General features: G+C 43.4%; 1 protein-coding gene across 1 annotated transcript; it reads left to right on the forward strand.

The window, feature by feature from the left end:
- The first annotated feature begins 137 nt into the window (after positions 1-137).
- On the forward strand, positions 138-22,136 carry sh3bp5b (SH3-domain binding protein 5b (BTK-associated)). The gene is made up of 10 exons (XM_042106695.1): positions 138-248; positions 889-1,220; positions 1,718-1,780; positions 3,847-3,975; positions 14,447-14,611; positions 14,927-15,057; positions 16,243-16,285; positions 16,846-17,071; positions 18,558-18,881; positions 19,926-22,136. The coding sequence occupies exons 2-10, from the start codon at positions 1,137-1,139 to the stop codon at positions 20,138-20,140; spliced, it is 1,380 nt and encodes a 459-aa protein (XP_041962629.1). The 5' UTR covers positions 138-248; positions 889-1,136; the 3' UTR covers positions 20,141-22,136.
- The last annotated feature ends 594 nt before the right edge of the window (positions 22,137-22,730 follow it).

Raw genomic sequence — 22,730 nt, forward strand, 5'->3', positions numbered from 1 at the left:
TGCAACACACAGCTTGGCTCTGACGTAGGGAGAGCATTCAAAATGACAACTAAACAGAATTTGTAATGGTTTTGTGTCTATTATGTCACAGTCAATAGGCTACCTACCAAATACAGCCTGCTCTTATCCATTTAAAGATTAAGCGGATATGGTCACTGCTGAAAGAGCAGCATGTTTTTAAAGAGGATTTTCCTTTAGCTTATCGCTTAAATTATTACTTTCTTTTGATGTCATGTGGAAAAACTTGGGTAGGCCTATTTCATTTTGGTAACACAGACAATACAAAGTCAGTAAACGATTTGAAGAATCACACATCAGCACACCAGTCGATTAGTCTGAGACTATCCAGCATTACCTAGCGTTCATGGGCTTCGGAAAAATCTTTCTCCGAGTGAAAACAACATCATTCCGCATCATTCATGTCACTTAATGTGTGAGTCAGAGGTCGGAAACTGGGGCTAGATTTTGTGGCTAGATTCTCAGTTGTTAACAGAGTTGCCCAGTTAGGCGCTCGTCATCACGTTTGTCGTCACGTTGTAGTTCGTTTGTAGTCCATGTGGCCTTTCATGTCCAACAGATTTAATGTGAACTCGGGAATTTGCGTTTTTGTCACTTGAAAGCTGCATATCATTCTTTCACGAGCATCTTACACTATATTTTAAGCAAATACAGTTGTTTGTTTAGGATTAGTGAGTGTATGTTTTAACCTTTGTTGTGGCATCCGTGTTTGTCACACATTCTGATGGCAAAGCACATGAACACTTGCTGTCGGAAAAACAAAGTAGCCATGGGGGCGGTCCTTGTCATTCCGAGGTGCCCTGAATGCACCCTTATACTGAGAAACGTAAAGGGGGCGGGTCGCAATGAATTATCTCGCTTGCCTTTCAGTCATTCCAGACACTTGCCGAAGACGCACAAGGTGAAGTCTGCAGCTGGATGGATGGGCTGAATGCACGCTGGACCACGGCCGATCTCGGTATTTAATGGGTAGCCTACCTAATTATTTGAATTTTCATAACAAAGATTGAGTATAGATTGAGGTTTTAGCGCCAACGTGCAGAGAAACAGACCGCTTCCAGCCCTTTCAAGAGGCTGGCTTTGTTCTGAAGCACAGAAATCTCTGAAATTTGTACGAGATGGGTACTTTGGAGAAGGAAAATAGGTCAGACGAAGAAATAGAATCATCATCTGAGGAGGAAGAGGTAGACCCCAGAATCCAGGTATGGAAATTATTTTACATATAGGTAGCCTTGTTGATCGAATGTTGTCGTCTATTGATCATGTCTGAAGTTGTGTTAAAATATAAGAAGCTGTTTAATAGCCTATTGCCATTCTATCATGCTACTGGGAATGTAGGCTACGTCTTCACACTAATAGTGTTAAGACTTGCCCTAACATTGCATGTTCCTCCGCAATATTAAAACTGTAGCCTATACGCTCCTCTGACTCGTTACACAAATATCCTGACTAGGCTATTGGAACGTTCTTGCTGGAATGAAATCAGTCCATGACTAATAATTATTGTAATGTCACAGAGAGATTGAAAGCTCATTAAGGTGTATCACCAATTTCCCATGAGGATATTTGCATCTTCTTACCATTAGTCATACTGATTAATTTTAGTTTGAAGATACAATAATCATTGTCATGTTTAGTTTTTGTATGAAGTTTGGCCTTCCTGTCTTGATGTGAATTATTTTGTGCTTCCTGGCAACAGGGAGAACTTGAAAAACTCAACCAATCCACAGATGACATCAACAGATGTGAAACTGAACTGGAGGTAGGCGACCTGCTCATGTTACATCAGACTCTTCAAAGGGGACCTGCAAAATCACCTGCACCTATACTCAATTACAATTTGTAATTTGTAAAAAAAATGTGATTCAGAGTAAAACTGTTTTGCCTTTGACAACAAGACTGGAGAATAATCCAAAGGTGATTAAGAGGTATTGTGCAAATAGACTCTGAACTTCGGAGATACCCAATGATGCAAAGTTGGGATAAATCTGTCCATGGGCCCCTTTAAGCCAGAGCGAAGCTATTTGTGCTGTGCTGTATAAGGTCATGTTGCAGCTGTTTTCATTAGGAGATGGGTTTTGCTGTTCAACAACTCCACTTTTCCCTTGGCAGCCATAGTAAGATGCGTTGATGCTGTGTGTGCCAAGCAAAAACGTGATGATTTCTGAGTCTGAGTGAGGAATCCTCAGTGCTGTAAACAAGGTTATCCACTCAAACAAGAGACACAGATATCAGCTGAAGACCTGACCACATGATCCTTTCTCTCTTTTCTCTCTCTCTCTCTCTCTCTCTCTCTCTCTCTCTTTTCCTCTCACTCTGGCCTGCATCTCTGCCCCTCTGCTTGCTTGGCGTGGATCTCTGATTGGTCATTTGTTTGGGGGAATCTAAGCATAATAAGGAGATTAGGTATAGTCATGTTTCATTAATATAAGTGGAAATGAGGCCAGACTGTAGGGGACCTTGCTCAGCAACATGCATGCATCCATTTTGTTTCCTATAAGTGTGAGAAGATGCAGAGGATCTTGGGAAAGATTTGTGAATTGACTCATTGACAAGGAATAATTTTCATACTATGAGGAAAATGTGTGCCATTTTATGTCATGGTTGTTTAAACTGATTTTGGAATTGTTTGTAAAAGAGAGCCTTGTAGAGTGTAATGGAGAGCGTGAATAAGACAGCATTTCTCTGAGGTTCTTGGGTGATTTGCCTCTCTGAATAAAAATCAAGAGAGAGAGAAGGAGGAGGAGGAGGAGGATATCAGCACACACTGGCACAGTTCAGACAGTACCTCATAACACTATAATTTTCTTTAGCCAAGAGCACTTTGACTGTCATGTAGCTCACACTGCATCCAGTGAATGTTATTTACACTTCACTCCACCATCCCCAGGAATAAAATAACAAGTGGGGGTATGTGTGAGACTTGTGAAAAAGAGAGGTGCCCCTCCACCCCCATCACCAGGGTTGTTCTTTATTCCAGGTCAGGTCTGTTTGAGATCAGTTAAAGAGGAGAGGAACAAATTACTGGGACACTGTCTTATGTCTGCATTCTCTATGGTTGATATTGGGGCTGATACTCCCATATTGTTCGGATGTCTTTTATCTATTTCATTCACAGTTGGGTGTAAGTCCTTGATACATTGCCTTTGCTGGTTGATGACCTACTGCGACAGACCTTTCTAAGTAAAAGTATTGATTTCTAAAATGTTGTAGTCTGAGATGGGTGGCTTTTAGGTTGTTGATTTGAGAGTGAGGTTTTTAGGCGTCTTTGTTTTCTCTGCCTGAATGGCTGTCTTTGATCAGCTGTTTTTCCAAGCTGTTTGACATTATGGCACCTATTTTTCCCACAAAAGGTTTTTTGTTTGTTTTGGTCAGAGAAGATGAAATCTGGGGAAATGAGTTTATAACTGAATTATCTTTGATAATGTTACATTGTTTGTTATACAGTGTTGGGCTTGTGGTTTTGCACAAAAAGATGTGTGATGTCTTGTGTAAGGATACTTTTTTAAAGATTATTGCTTAATTTGTTGTTTGCTAATGTGGTTGGTTCGACATAAATATCCTGGTAATTCAATTTAGAGTTAGTTAAATTTGTGGACACAGTTTTTCTTAAGAAATGCAGACTCACTTCCTAGAAAAATGACCTCAAATGCTTTGTTGATCTGTGTGAAAAGTGTTTTGTTTGAGCCCATTTTAAGCAAAAGTGGTCAATATTTTTTTAGCCTACAAAACTTTGATCTTTAATATCCCTTTACTGACTTTTGACCAGGAGCCTGTTCTGTGATGCTGGTAACACTCTTCCCATCAATTCCCTTTTCTTTCCATCAGGATGCAAGGCAGAAGTTCCGGTCTGTTCTGGTGGAGGCCACTGTGAAACTGGATGAGCTGGTGAAGAAGATAGGCAAGGCTGTGGAAGACTCCAAACCGTACTGGGAGGCCAGGAAGGTAGCCCGCCAGGTATGCACAGACGGTCAGAGGGCCAGAGTTCAGACTTTGGTGCAGAATTGGTTTGCATGTCGTTTTTTTAGATGCCCTACATTTCCAGGATTTCAAGGGGAACTCCACCAGTCTCTCAAAATTGTATTATACAGTATGCAGACCAGAACAAATGCATTTAGAGTAGCCAATATTTTGGATGCATGCGTGTATTCTTTAGTCATAGTCTGTAGTCTGCGTCTGTAGTCATAAAAATCTTAGAATTCATTAATGATTCACTGTAAATTTAATTAGCCTCCCCAGATTTGTGTTGCTTGTTGTCTGTATGAGAGATGCTTGGAGCTGAACATGGGCAAAGTTTACAATGCCACATTGTTGTAGGGTAGCCGAGTGGTGCGGCACATCATCACACACAATTTCAGTTCCCTATTCTACAAATGCCACGCTATTATGATAGCTATGCAGCTGACATCTGAGAGATAAGAACACTGACGGTTTTATGCCTGACGGTTTTATTGAACAGCCCTGACAGAAATGAGAAAACACATTGATGCCATTTTTATTAGTTTTTTTCCCCTTAGACTCCTGTGGTCCTCACTGGTCTGAGATCCACGTGTCTGTCGATGGCAAAAGTAGGTCACGGTATAACTTGAACGATTTATGAAACTCCTGAAAAGTCGGTAGGGAGTCTATTGCTCTGACCCAGATTTTTCACTGACGTGGCAGAGACTTTTTAGGGACTATACTCCTGGGCTGACCGAGAAAGGTTACAGCGTACCTGAGGGATTGGCAATGAAATTTTAAAAGATTTCCCCCTTTTCTGTGCCACTCTAGAAGGCAGACACTAGAGCTTAATTATGAATTGGGCTGCTGGCTCTCAATCTGTTGTGTTAAACCTCGACAATGTGGAAGTTTGTGTTTCCTCCATATTGTCATATATTTTGACGTGCGTGCTATATATCTGTGGTGGTTAGTGAGGTTCCTATTTCACTGTAAAGTGCTTTGGGTGTCTGATAAAGATCATTTGATTCATATTGATCCTGAAGGAAATTAAGCGCTATATAAATGGAAATTGTTGTTGTTATTGTTATAGCCATAAGAATACATTTATACATGTACATCATACAAACCATTTAAATAGGATGGAATAGAACAGCCTACAGAATTCATAGTTGTTCTTACCAAGCCCTACATAGACAAAGGGGCTAGCAAGCTTTATTTTGTGTGAAGGGGTGTGTCTGAGAGACCACATTGATGTCCATTAGGAGGGATGGTCAGCCATATGATGTTCACCTTGTGCATGTAGCCCCATCTGTCCAGATGCTGGTGTTGAAGCTGACTAGTAAATCAGTCAAAATATATCTGAAACAGAACTAATTGTAACAGAAATAATTCTAGATTTTCAGATCAGTTTGCCTCAGATACTGTACATGAGGAATGATTGAGGGCATCGCTGCCACAATTCACAACATTAATTGTCACATTAAGAGTGAGGCAATATTTGAGGCCAAATTTGCAGGCGTCCCCCCCCCCCTCCCCTTGGGAGTGATGCTTGTGGGGGACTGAGGGACGGGGGGGGGGGGGGGATAGGGGGTGGTGGGGGGTGTAGAGGAGGAAGGGCACGTCTGTGTAATCAGCACAAAGCCCCCAGGAGGCTCATTTACCCAGAGCACACTGTGGCTGGCCCATTGTGTGCGAGCTTGATAAAGAAGTACTGCAGAGATGCCAGAGAGACTCTGGAGATGGATGTCCGCTCACCGCTTGAGTGGACGAATCCTTACTCACTGGCACAACACGAGGAGAGGGGGGGGGGGGGGGGCGGAGGGAGTTGGCAGTCAAACCCAGAGTGTTTTCTTGGCGTCTGCTATTGTTTTGGTTTTTCTGTTTGTTGTGGTTGAAATCCAGTATGATCCATCCTTGGCTACACTAGAGACTTCACACTATGGGTGAAGAAGTAAATATGGAATTGTACACAAATACACACTTAACCACGTTGCATATTACATTGTGAACATGATACACCTTTCCTGTAGGTGTCTGCATTATACATTGTCAGAATAACTGCAGGGTCATGTACATATTTGTATTGATCATCACAAGTATAAGTAGTAAACCAAATGCATGCAACAAATGCATGATTGATTGCAAGCCATAACAGATTGCATATGGAGTATTCATGTTGCACAAATAAACCATCACCCCACACTTGCCGCTCTCTGTGGCTTTCTCTCTCTTCCTTTCTCAAATTCAAATTCATGATGGTCATTCATATTGCCAAAGCAGTTATTACAATAAATCTGGACATACATATATGGACCCTTTCAAGAGAGTTCCATTATCAGCATCATAGTTGGCCCCACAAGACTTCCTTTTTAACATTCCATATGTTATCTTAATGCAGAGGAAGTAGATTGGGGCCCAAATAGAACGTTCAAGCATTGTTTTAGTTTTTATTGTTGAAAGGGTCCATACATATCAACAGATTTGTTTTCTCTCTCTCTCTTCCTTTCCCTCCCTCCTCCCCACCGTGCGTGGTCTTAGTCTGCAGTCTCTGGCAGACTGCGCTGGAGTTTTATCTGATGGGTGACTGCAGTCTCTTGTGCAGCCCCCACTTCCTTCTCTCCCTCTCCTACCCTGCACCAAAATGTCTGTTCGCCGCCCGTCTGCCTGAAATGGAGGGCTTCATGTCCATGAAAGGGAGACACTATAGGGATGTATAGCACCCATTTATTCTGTGTTAGAAACTCACATCCGTTCTGTGTCATTCATTTTCTATTTACGAGTCCTGAATGGCATGAAGCAATAATGCATGTGGCAAGTGCAGCACTTGCTTCAGTAATAATCTGCTGCTCATTCACATTGTCAGATGCACACTCTGTATGTAGTGCAGTCGTAATAAATAAGGTCATATTTTTTCCGGTGAGATAAAATGCTGTTGATTTAGCCCTGAGCACTAGTGGGTCTAAGGGTTAGTTGTTGCCTAAGGCATAAACAGTTTAAAGAGTTTTTGCTTCCCTTTCGATAAAAATCACATTTGTGGTTGGCTGTAAAAATCCATAACTTCTTCCCACCCAAGGCTTTAGAAGTTGCTTGTTTCTTATACCAATAACACCGGCAGTCTTATTGCTATTCAATGTAAGCATTTTGAAGGAGGCTTGCATGCTAATTGTTGCTCGCTCCTCCATCCTGAAAGTAAACATGAGCTTCACCAAAGTTTTAATCCTCAGGATCAGCCAAGGCCATTTGGCATTTCAAACTTTATCAGCTCAAAAGTTGTTATTTTTTCTTCTAAAGGAGGCCATGTTTTCCACAGACTTTTCCCCTTCTTATAAAATATGCATCTGTTCAACTCCTCCCTCACTTTAGATAAGAAGCCCACTTTACATGTGTGCGCTTTCTTGGTTACGACTGAACTGTCTCTGTGGATTCTCAAGTCGTCTTTCAAGGGTTTGAATCATGAAGGTCCGAATTCCATTCATCTGTGTGCTTCCTCCTCTCCCCTCCTTTTTGCACTGCACCGTGTCATGGTTATACTCATGTGAAGAGCTCAGCTGGCTGTGATCAGTATACGGGCGGAGTTTGCCGTACATGGGGGGGTGTGGTGAGAGTGGTGGGGGTGGTTGGCTTTGGCACGGAATTCAGGGTGGATGTGCGGAGAGCACAGGCTGTGGTTATCTGTCCCCCTCTCTGATCTCATGCTGCTACGGATAGTGATTTTCTTCGGACTGCGGAAGTGCCCTCTAGCCCCCATCAGTTCAGCCTGGCTGATATGAGAGGCCAAGACTGACTGCTTCTCTGTCAGGCTAGGACCTGCCGTATAGGGGATCTGACTCGCAGCAGCAGCGGGACACAAAGCTCATGGATTCAGACACCTCCCCACATTAATATTCTGGAAGGAGTCCCCCTCGCTCAACACAGTGATGCTGCTAACTGCTTTAAGAAGGAGCATCTCTGTTTGAAACTGTTTAAACTGTGCTGCTTCACGTTGATGTGAGCAAGCACTAGGGGTAATTTATGGAATTCTGTGTTTGGCAGACGGTCAGAGTGAAAGGCGCCAAACCGAAGGGCCCTGTGCCAAAGAACTGACGTCACCGAGGCCCTCAGCACTGCAGAGTCTCACCATCACTCCTCTTATCTCGCTGCATTCCTGTCTCCTGTACCATCCTCTTCCCTCTCCTCTCTTCCTCTCCTTTCCTTTCCTCTCTTCTCCTCTTCCCCCTCTCCTCCTCTCCCCCTCTCCTTTCCTCTGTATTATGTTTTTCTTTGCCTTTCGTGATCTCTACCTCTGACTGCTTCATTATCTTGCTCTGTCTTTCCTCTGCTTTTCACCTCTCTCTCTCTTTCTCTCTCTCTCCACCTGTCTCCCCACACTCCTCCTTTTCTCTCGCTCCCAGCTGCGCTCTCTCTTTCCTTGAAGTGTGAGATTTGGCAGGTGTTTTGCTGCAGAGTAGACGTGTGTGCCAGGACTGGAGGGGTTGTGATGACAAGGTTATGTCCCCTCACTGACTCACAGCTTCTGTCTGTGAACTAATACAAGGGACTCTTAACATTATATAATATGATGAGGCAACACAGTTATCAGCAGTGCCCTTAATGAGTAATGACAATAGGACAGTGGTACAATGGTAGGTAGTAGTCTGCAGTAGGTCTATAGGTTTTTTTCATGGCTCCCACACACACACGTGACCCCCACACACACGTAAATATGCACACACACACACACACACACACACACACTAAAGCAGTATCACTAAAGCAGTATCAGAGGTTTAGGGTGAGTGGTCTGTCATGGCTTGTCATTTCCAAGTGAAATGGAAACCTCTCCGTTCTGGTTTGAGGTCGGGCGAGTAGTCACTGCTCTCACTCTGAGCTGCCTAGTGAGGCATCAGTAACCCTCCTCTCCGGGACTGTCAGACGACACTCCACTTCACTCTGCTCTACCCTGCCTGTAAAAAGTAGCCTGGTGATTTCATGTGGGTCATATCTATTCTGTGGATCGTGGAAATGTAGGCCAACAATGAAACAAAATGGATCGATAAATAAATAAATAAAAGTAATCTCAAAATGGGCCGCAAGATAAATTTGTCCACAGCTGCACGAAGGCTCACATGGGCTTTCTGTGAAGTGTCAGACTCTGCACTGGCAACGGTGTCAGGATCTCTTTGATCAGTGTTGCTCCACTTTCATAAATGAAAAAAATCAAGACAGCAGTCTGTTTTTGGTGACAACATCACTTTCTCTCAAAACCAATAACTGTGTTGTTTTGTATCCTTCCTACTGACGAATCCTACTGAGGGATTTGTATTTGTGCTGTGATGTTTGACATCCCAAAGTTAGATGAATCAAATTCATACCGTTTCATGTGGTTCCTAGAAGATGTGAATGTATTCATTGGTCTCATGTTTCCGCCATGTATCAGTATGGTAATCAGACAGTAAACTGATTAATTGACCTGTGAACCTGTTTTGGTGAATGGAACATCCATCAAAATCCTGGCAGCAAAAGATCCCTGAAGCCGTGATAGTTTCTTGCTGTCCATGCTGCCGTGCAGCACACTGCTATTACAATATTTGGAGCAGAGAAGAATAAGATTCTGGTTGTTAGTAGATCAAATAAACCATCATGTTCCAGAGGCTGTTCTCAACATTGTTCTGTTAGCCAAATCAGATGACTTTCCCTTTGAAGAATGCCTCCACCCGACACTCAAGTCATGTCAGAATGATTTTCCACAAGCACCTCTTCATCAAACACCTCTCCCTTTTAGACTCCCATGTGTGGTAAATAATTGAATAACCCCAAGCCAGATCCACTTTTCACATTTACTAACAGAGTTCCTATATTTCATCATCGGAGCAGAGCTACTGTGGAACTTTTCATTAAGGGGCTCCGACAGCTATAAGCCTGGTTGTGGCCTGGCAAACTTTCCTCTCAAGATCAAAATGGGAAAAGTACAAGGGCTTTGGCAGAGACACAGCTAGAAGATTCAGCACTGTAATGGGCTAATGAAGACGTGCACTGATAGAGAGTGCCCAGGATGCCCCAGGAAGTGTGTTCTTGGAAAAAGATAAATGAATTTCTCTGTATGGTTGTAACTGAATACATACTTTTCACCCACACCGGTGTCATGACGCCTACCTCTATTGAAACTTAAAGAGGGTGGATAAGTAAGTATCTAGTCTGAGCACTGTGTCAGCTGCCTGTATAGATGCAGAGATGATGATGATGATGATGATACAGACCTGAAGCCCCCACTGTTCCACGTTTTTGGCTCATAGGAGGAGCAGAGGAAAGAGCATGTACAGTAGGCCTACTGTCAGAAGGCCACAAACAGCTTGCTATAGCACAACCAAGCAGAATGAGGGGCACAGTTCTTTTTTGTGCTGTAGTGAATGACCTGGTTCTGTTAGGTCAAGGGCCCCACGGTTTACTTTAATTTTCTAGCTGAATTTGTGTTGACCCACTGACTTGTTGACGACTACATAAAATAGTAGTTTAGCAAACCACAGACCTGTTTTGGTTGTTTTGACCCAATGGTCAGAGGCTTGGCGCTTCCCCATTAGGACAGACCCAAGACGAGGTCAATTTCAAGTTTATTTAATTGCAGAGGGTGAGCATCGGGCATTTAAATAGCCAGTCTATGGGGGGAGTTATGGGGGTGGCTGTGTGTATGTCCTCTACTAGTGAAGACGGCAGCCATCTGTTTTTCCTTCTGTTCAACTGACATCATTTCAGACATGGGCTCAAAATAAAAAAGACAGATATTTTTTTGTGTGTGTTACTTTTCTCCAGGGCGGAAGCCTGCTTTATCATGACAGATAATATAATCCCCTTCATGCAGCTTTTGTGTACGGTCATATTCGCTGTTTCTTTTCTCCCAGTATTTCAGAGTTTCAAAGACCGCAACAGTCCTTTTGTCAGTTGACTGAAGCAAGTCGTCGTCATCATCACACATCGTTTGGGTGTCTTTGAAGTCTGAGTTTAAAAATAACTCTTCACACGGATCAGGGGAGAGAAAGAATGAAGTGATGGACTTTCAGTTTAAGTGTCCACTGAAGACCTTGATAAAAGAAAAAAAACAGGGAAAGTGGTGAGAAAAGGAGGACTGTGTGATACTGATCTAAGATGTGAGTGTATATACGGAGTATGTTCGCTACAATGCTGTACAGTACAGTTTTAGTGTAACAAACTGTGCCACAGTTGATATGTAATAGGATCACATGGTGAAAACAAAAATCCTTGATTTCTACTTGGTTTCAACCCTCTCTGGTGAAATTTCCCCAAGATTTTGATACCATCCTAGATACCGTCCCCTAGCAACCTGGATACCATCCTCGCAAAATCCTGGATGTTGCTAGGATGGTATCAGAATCATAAGTTGGTGACACATGATTGATTTCCACCCTTGATGGTAGGTAATTCTGACCCTGCATGTTTAAAGACTGTAGTGTGATCTGTGTGTTGCTGTATCTTCTTTCATAGACACCTTTAAAATTCCTTGTTGCCATTTAGTATGTGTTGCTGTGTCTTGTCTGCCAAACCTTGTATGCCAGATGGCATTCTGGGTGGCACTGTCCAGTGACTGGTCTCTCTCTCTCTCTCTTTCTCTCTCTCTCTCTCTCTCTCTCTCTCTCTCTCTCTCTCTCCTGTCCTTTGCTCCCTGCATCCGCCCCTCTGGGCATTGGGTTTCTGAGTGCCCAGGGCATCAGCCATGCCAGCCTGTTCAGTCTTGCCTTGACCAAACCACAGGTCTCCGTCTGCTCCCGAGAGGTTTGCTCTGTCAAATTCGATTTCTAAACTGTGTGTCCATTTGCAGTGAGTCACACACGGTTTGTCCACAGGGTTATCACCCTGTGTAAGCAAAACAGATGTGGGAAGCAGAGGAGAGAAGGGAGAGAGAAGACTTGCTGTAGATGTAGAATGTAAATAGTGTCTACAGATAACTGTTATTTTAAATATATTGTGCAAAATGTATAGATATGTAATAAGTTAAGTGTTTCTGAACCTAAACTAACTAAAAGAGTAAAATAAGGCTAATGAACTCAGCAGCAAAGCCTTCGTTGTATGGAAAAAAAACACCGAAGAAGTAACTAAACATAGACCTCTGAAGTTCGCCTACAAAAAGGAACCACAGCTGCCATGTTTGCTCATATAAGGAGATCCGGGTGTTAATTGAAGCTAACTACCTATGGCAAGTTGCATTGTAAGTTAACTCTGGGGTAGCAGAGATCTGTGTCTTTGGAAGAACTGTGAGAGCAAAACATCTACATTTCTGATTTCTTTGTTCCCGCGAGAGTTTAACAGGTGTGATAATTCTAAATCCCCATGTTATTTTCCCATAGAAAAAATATCAAGATACCGGATCTCCTTATTTGGGCAAAGATGGTAGCTTTTTTGTAGGCGAACTTCAGAGGTCTATTGGCATATCAGGCAGGGTAATTTTGGCAATTTCTCTAAACAGTTTGTGAGTACTGTTTTAAACATGACCTTTTCTATCCTGAGTGGAACGACTGGATGTTTTCTTGTTTTGATTAACAGATAAATGCCAGACTCAAGGGCTCAGTCCCCGGTTCTCCTTCTAGGAAATGTGGTGTACCACTGATAGTACTGATGTGTGTGTCTAGGAACACGGTGTTCAGGGGATCAAAACACGAGACGAAGTGTCTGTTTGGAGCATGTGCTGCATGAGCAGTTTCTGAGCCAGGGGAAAATCGAATCTGTGAGGGGGCCACGCGATCGCCGCTCAGCTGGACTGGGGGGGGGGGGGGGGGGGGTCAGGCGGGGGGTCAGGCGGCTTACTTTCTGCTCTCCAGGCTGAACCTGACACAACAGCTTCTCAGCATGCACTGGCTTGTTTGTGAGGGGGAAGCTGGTGGACATGAATAGGCCATTTACTGATATTCAGGTCACTTTTATCTAGGGAAGTGCTGTACATCTCTATTGTTCTGTGTTCTGTCTTCCCTCTCTCTGTCTGTCTGTCTCTTGCTCACACTCACTCACACACACACACACACACACACACACACACACACACACACACACACACACACACACTCTACATTCCCTGCATTAAAAGAGTGACAAAAGGGAAGAAATAAAATGATAATGAAATCATAATCTCCTAGAATCATGAATGTAAATAGTGAATAGGGTCAGAAGAGGGTCAAACATCCTTTCAGATGTGTGTCCAACTTGTTAAAAATATCTGTCCTATCCCTTGGCTAGTCAAAAACATCATTTAAACTCTCATCAGCCAAGGTTGGGGTGTGGGAAAGTCATGTTGCGGACACTTCAAATGGCCATCCTGAGTGCATTTGCTGGGTTTTGTGCAAAGCTGTGGGAGTGGCCCCTGTGGGGTAAAGTTGGCTTAGGGCATTAGAGGTTTAGAGCAGTGTATCCGGGCAGGGGGGTAATAACTGACAGATTAGACAGGAAAGAGGGGCAAAGGAAAGGATTATAGCACTGAAACTCTTTCATGTGCTACTGCACGGGAGCTGCTTTGCCAGCATTAGGAGCTTTATGTTCACCACTACAGACTTCCCTTTCACCATTTTGCCGCACACAAATTATTGTCTTCTGTGTCAAATCACTTTGAAGACACAAAGTGATGTAATACCATTACAAATTATATGCTCTCTGTATATTACTGTATATGTACTATAAAATATAGTAATAGTACTAAATTATTCTACAGTACTGTATTAGTATCCATAACCATATGCCTTTGTCCTTTGTTGTTAAATTGTTAAAATCTTCTTTCAAATATGTGACAAATGAACAGTACCCAGAGTCCAAATTCCACCACAGTCACCCATAACCACCAGGTGCGGTATAAAGATAAAATAGGGCTCTGGGAGGCTGAGTGGTCTGTTTCTGCACTGCACTGCACTGCAGTAATGCCCGTGATAAACCTGCAGTGTTGACGTGTAGCAGTGGGCCTGACTGAGCTATTACAGCCTTTGCTTGTGTAATGACTTGCTCTGCACTCTCTCTTATGTATACATCTGTCAACACTGAGGCCATTATGTAAAGCCGCTAACATATTTTATAGAGTATAAGTAAAAGTGCAGTAGAGTCTAAAGCATACTGTTGAAAAAGACAGAGAGGAACTCTACAATTAGAGAAAAGTACTCTAATATTATCGCCCCCAGTTCCACATCACTTCCAAAACTGACTGATTCTTAGCTGCTTAGAAAAGGGGTCATATTTCCCACTGAGGGGCAGCTGTCACCAAGTCATATTATAGCAACACTCCCAAACAGTTCTCTGTCTGACAGACAGATGCTGACAGATCAGATGAAGCCTGTGTTGTGAGAGGGCCCTGAACACCTGGTCTTGTAAGCAGATGGTCCTCTCGCCACCAGGTGTTGTAAATATTGATTTCTGACCAGAAAACCTGTTTTCTTGTTTGTTTGTTTATTTGTAGGTGTGTCTGTCTATTTTGTGGTTGGTGCCCATGCATAGCTGATGAGCCTGGTTTCTCTTTGTTCCCCAGGCTCAGCTAGAAGCCCAGCGGGCCACCCAGGACTTCCAGAGGGCCACAGAGGTGCTGCGGGCCGCCAAAGAGACCATCGCTCTGGCCGAGCAGCGGCTCCTAGAGGACGACAAGCGCCAGTTTGATTCGGCTTGGCAGGAGATGCTCAACCATGCCACTCAGAGGGTGAGCGAGGTTTCACACGCCTACCATTACAGACCCCTATATGACCCCTATATACAGACAAAGCTTTAAAAAGTAGTCTCTTCTTTTGTATTGCAGTAAACATGACACATATCAATTAGTCCTGTTTCAGTGTTCTGTTACTGTTATGGTCTTCATTTGAAATTTAAATATCTTGGGTACAAGATCTGAGGGAACAATATTTCCTGTTATGATCATGTATACATGAAGGAATGCTCTCACAGTAAATGCAGGATTAGTTAGCACCTCTTGTAAATCCCCTGTGGCCATACAGATATCTTGATGTTTCCATCGCAGGTCATGGAGGCAGAGCAGACAAAAGCACGCAGTGAACTGGTGCACAAGGAGACGGCAGCCAAGTACACCACTGCCATGGGTCGCATGAAGCAGCTGGAGAAGAAGCTTAAACGCACCATCAACAAGTCAAAGTGAGTCAGTAAGCCTCTGCCGCCCTAAACCGAGTTTTACTGAACAAACAAAAAGCTGCCCTGTTTTTATAACATTGAATAGGAATGCTAATTCCTTCCCCACTACTATGCAACCTTTGTTTCGCAGGCTAATATATGATTTGTATATTTATATGACATTATGGAAGGATACACTGTTCATATAGTTCATATGTTCATAACTCAATGAAAAACCTAATTACTGCTAATCTCTTCCTACCACCATGTAGTCCTAGTTTAGCAGAATATGGACTGGTTTCCTGCACATTGTTTAATCCCTAGTCCTGGACTCTCAATGGAGAACACGGATCAGTGATCTCACTGCCAATAGTTATTCATATGATTATGAAAGAGGTTGGAGTCAATTAGGAGGTCTCAGACTAGAACAGTCCTAATTCCCCAAAGTGTCTTGTTAATGAGTATACTTCTGAGGTGTCCTCGAGGCTTATTCACTTTAATCACAGTACTGCTGCATTAACTATATATAAGTCTATTTTAATTACACTTCTACATACTTTTTATGAATGTGATATAGTAGAAGCATGCTCAATGGTGTAATTGACCTCTTATTTGTTTGTGCTTAGCTCTGTTAGCTACTCAGACTTTAACCTTTACGAGATCTTTCGGCTTTGCATGGAGTCCGCCAATGATGTGACCTTTAGTTATTACATTAAAATGTTATCTGTGAAGAGCCAGTTTAGAGACACTATTTAACATATTGCCAATAAAAGGTTTTGATATGGAAAACGACCTACATGGGATCTTTTAGAGATCTTGCAAAGAACCATTTAGGAGGAATTAAGCTGCAGTGCCAGCAAGGCTGACTACTGAGGAGCTTGTGGGTGTGTTGTGCGTGTGTTTCCTCTGTACTGTGTGTGGACAGACTGGATGCAAACATAATGAAAGATGTAGCAGTGCAGTGTGGAGGTTGGGATCCTGTGAAGCTTATCTCTGTGTTCTCTCTCTCTCTCTCTCTCTCTGAACCCCTCTCTAATCCTCCGACTCTGCCGACAGAATGTGGCAGCACTTTGTGAACGGTTGCCATAGCAATATGCAGAGTGCTATTCATAGATGATTTGGCGCTTCTAATCTCTCTCTCTCTCTCTCTCACTGTCACATTCTTTCTGCCTTTCTATCTCTGTCTCTCTCTCTTCTTTTTCCCCCTAGGCCTTACTTTGAACTCAAGGCGAAGTACTACCTGCAGCTTGAGGTTGGTGCTCTGTAAAAATGTTTCTTTATTTTTCCTTCCAAAATGGACCTTTTTTATACCTTTTTGATGGTCAAATGTTTGACACAGTCCATTTGTCTTGTCATTTCGTAACCTGGGAACTTCCTGAACTGATTTAATTCAGATAAACATCTTTTGAATTCTCTACCTTGTAGACTAAACAAAGACCTTTAGGCATAAATCACTTTGGCCAACTGCGAGCTGCAGATTTCCTATTGTTCGCTATGGTTCTGTAGTCTAAACATTTCATGTAACTAATGAACGGGATATAACTTCTTTTGAATTATAATGGTTTGAACATATGAATTTTGCAGTTTGCCATGAAAGCCACAGCATTTAGACATTCTGCAGAGATAATCTTCACATTTATTTTATGTGTGTGTTATTGCTATATTCTTTTATCATGGAAATGAAAATAACACACATGTACTAATATATCAAAAATACCAGTTAGGGGTCCCTGAGTCATGCTGAAAATGTCTTTGTTTGGATAAGTATGAATACAGAATGGCTTCATGGACCACTGCTTCATTCATTTCCAGCAACTGAAGAAGAATGTGGATGACCTTCAAACCAAGCTTAGCCAGGCAAAGGGGGAGTACAAGACTGCCCTGAGGAACTTGGAGATGATCTCGGATGAGATCCACGAGCGCCGGCGGTCTTCAGTCATCGGGCCCCGAGAACGAGGAGTGGGTGCCGAGGGCGACTTCATCAGTGTCACCGGAGATGATGTCACCAGTTTCAAGCTGGAGTCGGATGGCATTTCCAGTGAGTGGACATTAGGATAAAAAAAGACACACCAATATTCTCCATTACACAACCCAACAATTGCTCCTGGCATGCTTCAGGGGTACAAATCCACTTTTTTGGTTTATTTACTCTAAATTTCAGTTGGCTAGAAGTAGAGGGTAAAATTAATTGTCCAGATGTGGGGAGATCCTTGACAAACTGATGTTTGTAATCAAGTGCACTTCTTCCTTCTCTCTTCATCACTGTTGAGCGTCTAAATCTAAACACCTCCCTGAGTGCATTATTAACAGTAATTTAATGTCATTATCCTCCATTGGATCCTGTACTTTAACAACTGCTCGGCCCAATTGCATTAGCCCATAAGTGGCTTTCAATTCAGGGGGCTTCACTTACAGTGCATACAGGCTATAAATTCAATACTAGTGTGCTGTATCCATGATTGGTTTGGATTGTATCAGAATGAATGGAGTTGTTTGTGTTCAATGATTCTGTTTGGGGTGAACATACACAGGCACATTTTGTTTATTGTCAGTGTTCTTGCAGTTTGTTGACTGCTTTTAGAGATGGAATTTTGATGTGGGGTGGAGTTTGAGTGTGCAACAATGAAGTACAGTAGCAAGACTTCCTGTAAAGTTCAAGTACTTGGAATTCAAGAGGACAGAGCGACTGGGTGTTCCAAGAACTGTTTTGACAACTTGGAACACAAATTTCTTTCTCTATTAGTAAACACACAGTTTTATTTTATTTAAAATGGCAAGTGAAATCTCCTTTGGGAGTGATTTGTGATTAAGGAAGGTTCTATTTGTGAGTTACTGATTGAGCCTTTAAAGAGCATAAATCATTTTAAATGAACTGAACCAGTGAGATCCATTGCACAATTCGTCTCCCAGCTTTTAGTCCTGCCTGAGACATTGCTACTTTGCAATGTCAAGTCATTCCATGTACTTTGGTAGGTGAGGATTGCAAACAATAATGAAGAGCAGCATAGATATTATAAAGATTATGTTTTCTGACCGATCATTTGCAAGGACCACATGGTCAATAGGTCAGCAAGATAAGAGCCTTCTGACGTATTTTTGCAACTTTTATGGCCACTGTAGTTACACAAGTACTTACAGGACCAATGCGAAACCTCAGCGTTGGGTGACCTTTGAGGCATAAAATTTACAGCATATTTACCAAGGTCAAGGCTTTTGCACATATACAGCAATGACGTTCAAAGCACAGACAACAGATGGTCATAACAACACAGCACTCAGATGTTCATTTGACATTTCATTATTTACTCTAACTGGTCAGTAATGTAACAGTACCGTTTTTTCCTATAATGTTTGTAGTATGTATGCTGTATTTGTGTGTTAGCATTAAGCATGTTGTATTGCTGCTCTGTATGAGAAGCATTACATATGAACAAAGATTGATTCATTTACCCTGACTCAGCCTGCAGCCTGTGATGCCAGTTAAGCTGTAGTCTTACAATAATGTCCACCTTGTCTGTCCACAGTGACCTCAGAGACCTTTGAGGACGAGAATAGGAGCACCTGCACCATGTCCGAGGAGGACTCGGAGACCCAGTCCACCTGCAGTTTGAGCTCGGGGCCCCACAGTCCACTGGAGCTGCCCTGTCCCTTCAGCTCAGCCTCCCCGTCACCGTCCTCTTCCTCCTCCACTTCCTCGTCCTCTTCCTCCCCCACCCCTTCCACCCGGCCCTGCAGTCTGGACCTGCCCAGCACCGTGTCCCTATCGGACTTTGGCCTCATCTCCCCCATCCTGGGTCCTCGCAGTGAGTGCAGCGGCGCCTCGTCTCCAGAGTGTGACCTTGAGAGAGGTGAGCCTGACCTTGAGGGGGAGGGGGAGGGGCGGGGGGGACAAAACAACATCCAAAATACCTCTTATCTTGAATGTATTTTTGGTGTTGCTGTGAATGACGAAAACAAAAATGGAAAAATAAAATAAGAGCTACTGTAGTACATCAGCATAGAAAGGGGGTCACCAAGCTCTCTGCAACCATCTGCATAGCACTTGGACCTTTAGCCTCATATGTCAAAATAGAATTCAGAGAGGAGAGAAATGCTTACGTAACGTGTGTGTGAATATGCAAAAGAAACAGAGAAGAAGTCAGAAGTGTGATGATGTAGCAGGTTTGTGTGTGTGTGTGTGTGTGTGTGTCTGTGTCTACGCACCTGCGCCAGCTTGGAGGGCACCTCTGGCCGATTAGTCATTCTGTCAGGTGGCTGGCTGCTTGCGTCAACGAACACTGGCAAAAACAGCCAAGCAGAACTGGACAAGAATAAATGACTACCTTTTGTCTGCCTGTGCATTTGGACGGTTTTGCAACTAGGACTGTAGAGACATTTTAAGCAGCCTCTACTCCCTATAAAATTTTAAGTATCTCAAATAATAGAGGATTTGCATGTTACAACGGCTTTTGTACAGGCCTCATTTCATCTCGTTTCTTGCAAAATGTTGCACCATCCTCTGGTATAGTACTGTTTTTTGTGTGTGATTCTTCCAGCCCTGAGCACAGTAGTCATAGCCATATTACTGCATCTCTGTGCATTATATTCCATTGTAACGAACGGCCATTGTCCTGTACATCGGGTTTTCAAGTGATTGTATCCCTGGGACTACCATTCTGACTAAGAAGCGATCTATCTGTGGACCACTTTTGTGGGGTGTGAGGTAAAAATAGAGGTTGCCATAGACGATTACGGTATAGCAATTACCATACCATGAAACTACATTGTTGAAGTTGTGGGGGGGGGGGGGGGGGGGGATCACGGGCAGTCACCTCATGGTCCGGCAGTGGGCTGCAGACAAACTGGTCGAAAACCCCCCGACTTACATCGTCCTTTTTCTGTTTTGCCCTCAGGTGACCGAGCGGAAGGAGCAGAAGCAGAACTAGACAATGCCCTCAACAACAACAGCAGCAACAGCCTGGTCAAGAGGAGCTTCAGCCTGGAGACGCGCTTCCGCTTGCTGTCCCTGAGGCGCAGCCGCACGGACAGCGGCAAGAACGCGGAGCACCAGCGCGTCAGTCTGGCTCGCCAGCCCTCCCCCTCTGTGCTGGTGTTGAACGGGGTGTAGCGCCAACGTCATCCCCTCCGACCCCAAAATGATCCCCACACATGACCTCCTCCACCCCCCCCCCCCCCCACCTACTTTATCCTACTGTGTGCAAACAAGGAAACCAGCCCACCCCCACCCTCCATGTACCTTATGACATTCATTTCAAGACTTTCATGAGTGCCAAACGATGACTGAACTATATGGTGGTCTACAAACCTGAATTATATGGTGGACCTGGAACATTTGATCCGTCAACAAGATGAAGATGGTGCATCTGATGAGAACTTACAGAATATCACCGTGGGGTGTTAAAGAAAGTTTTGTTAGAGGATAAAGGCATTAAGAGCAAGTAAAGGATTTCCCATCTTAAGCTCAAAGATGTAGTGGGGGTGTGTGATCTGGCGAACACACATGGATGTGCCTTAGTGTATGGAATTGGCAGAGGTGGAAAAGTCCAGCTTCAGAAAGTAAATGTCCAACCATGTATTGGATCTACCTGTGCACTTAACACAGCTGCTCTGCCTGGCTGAAGAGTTGTGCTAATTAGAATCAGTTGGTTTAAGTGACTAGCTGGAACAGATATGTGGTAGGACTTTTACTTTCTGAAGCTGGACTTTTCCACCTCTGGGAATTGGATAGTGGTGGCTCTGGCGAAGTTGAATGGGGTTAATGGTGAGGTATTTCTATTGAATGGCAAAACAGTTGATGAGGAATGCATGTGAACGGGATAAAGTAGTGGAAATCAGATGAGCAGTGTGCACAACCATAAGGAGACCATCTCGTCCATCCTTGGCCATGTAAATACTCCGCCTTTGCCTTCTGCAGTGCTGTTTAGACTGCCTGGCCGCCAGTATGCACAGTAGCAAGACTAACTAAAGGCGTCGTAACTCCTCCTCCTTGGATCACGGCAGCTGATACTCAGCAGATACTCAGCTGTGCATGGACAAACACACGCATGCTTTTAATATGGAGCCTCTCTCTGTCCGCCAGAGCAAAGAAAAAGAAGCAATACGATCTGTCTGATGCTGGCCCATTGTCAGCATTCTCGAACCTTAACTGTGACCTTGGAAGTGAAGGAGTCACTTGGACCCTCTTGCGCTGTAGCAACAGACGCCTCTCTCTCTCTCCAGCTCCACCAACTCCCTGTGCCCTGTCCGTCTCCACAGTGCTGTTGCAGATAAATGGGGCCTCCCATCACTGTTTGGCAGTGTGCATGCTCTCCCATCCATCTTCCCGACTTCCACCCTTCCCTATCCCACAGGTCACGTGCTACAGCAGCACTGCCGGATGATGTGTGTGCGAGACTATAATATTAAGATATGAAGCAATACTACTGTGTGTGATGTGTCTTGTGAGTCATATTCTACTACTGATGTCTTGACATGTGATAGACAGACTGTGGTGATGGGGAGGTCTTGGATTTTGGTGGGGTAAAAACATCCATCTGACCTACTAACGTTTAAAAGAATGGACAATGGGGTAAGCGTAATGCACTGTTAAGGAAATGACCACGAATAGAAGAGTAGAATGTTGTTTCACCATCAAGCTTTCTATTGTACTGCTGCCGCTGCTAGTCTTAGATGCCAATGGCCAATTTAGAGTGTCTAGACGAGCGACAGACAGTGGACTGTGTGGTGTTTTCTGTGGCCTTGTTCCCAGACAGAAGCCGGCTTTAGAGCAGGCCGAGCCCTAATCAGGGTTCGGCCTCACTCCACGCCAGCTCCAGAACCAGCCAGAGTCTGGGCTCTGCTGACCCACAGTATGGTTTTGTATACTTCTGTGCACTTTGTGTCATTATCATGTCTACTGAATCTCTTTGCGTGTTACTTTGTGTGTAGTCAACATGGAGGGTTAAAAGAAAAGTACAAAATACAAAGAGGTAGAATCCCTCCTTCCAGTATTTTTTGTCCGTATTTTGTTTCTGCTACAAGCTTTTTTTTCTTCTTTTTTCACAAGCCTGTGTAAGCATTTTCTGCTGGAAATAAAATAATAAATGTGAAGTTAAGAAGTGCAAGTCCTGTCAACTAGTATTTCACTTGAGTGCACTGACCTCATCTTAGTTTAACAACCAGCAGATGGTATGAAGGAGTTGCAGTTGAACTTGGCGCCTTCATTATAAATTCCTTCAATGATTAATCAGATACAGCAGCTCTGGCTGCTGACGCTTGGAACCATGGACAATAGTGAGGTTTCACAGTAGTGGTGAGTGATGGGTTAGAATATAAGCTAGGACGCCTGACGCTGCAAGACTCTCCTGTCAATGCCCCTCTTAGTATCAGGCAGTAAATACATGATCCTCAACATTCCATAATGGTTTACATATTCACAGAGGCTGTAGGTCAATGTCTTATAGCACTTAAAAGTATTGTGGTAAAGAAATAATATTTGGACAAAACTTCAAAAGCAAAAAATGCTGTACCGAAGTATTCTTTTTGAGAGTTAATGCCATCATCTTTGCATTTCTCTCCTCATGACCAGGGAAGATTCCAGACATTTCTAGCATTTTCATCTTCTCCATGGTTTAGGGTTTTTGTAATCCAATAATTCCTTGATCTCAAATATCAATCTGAAACCCTGTGAGCAACTACAAGCACCACTAATAGTGCTC

Source organism: Alosa sapidissima, chromosome 10, assembly GCF_018492685.1.
Source record: "Alosa sapidissima isolate fAloSap1 chromosome 10, fAloSap1.pri, whole genome shotgun sequence".
Lineage (NCBI taxonomy): Eukaryota > Metazoa > Chordata > Actinopteri > Clupeiformes > Clupeidae > Alosa > Alosa sapidissima.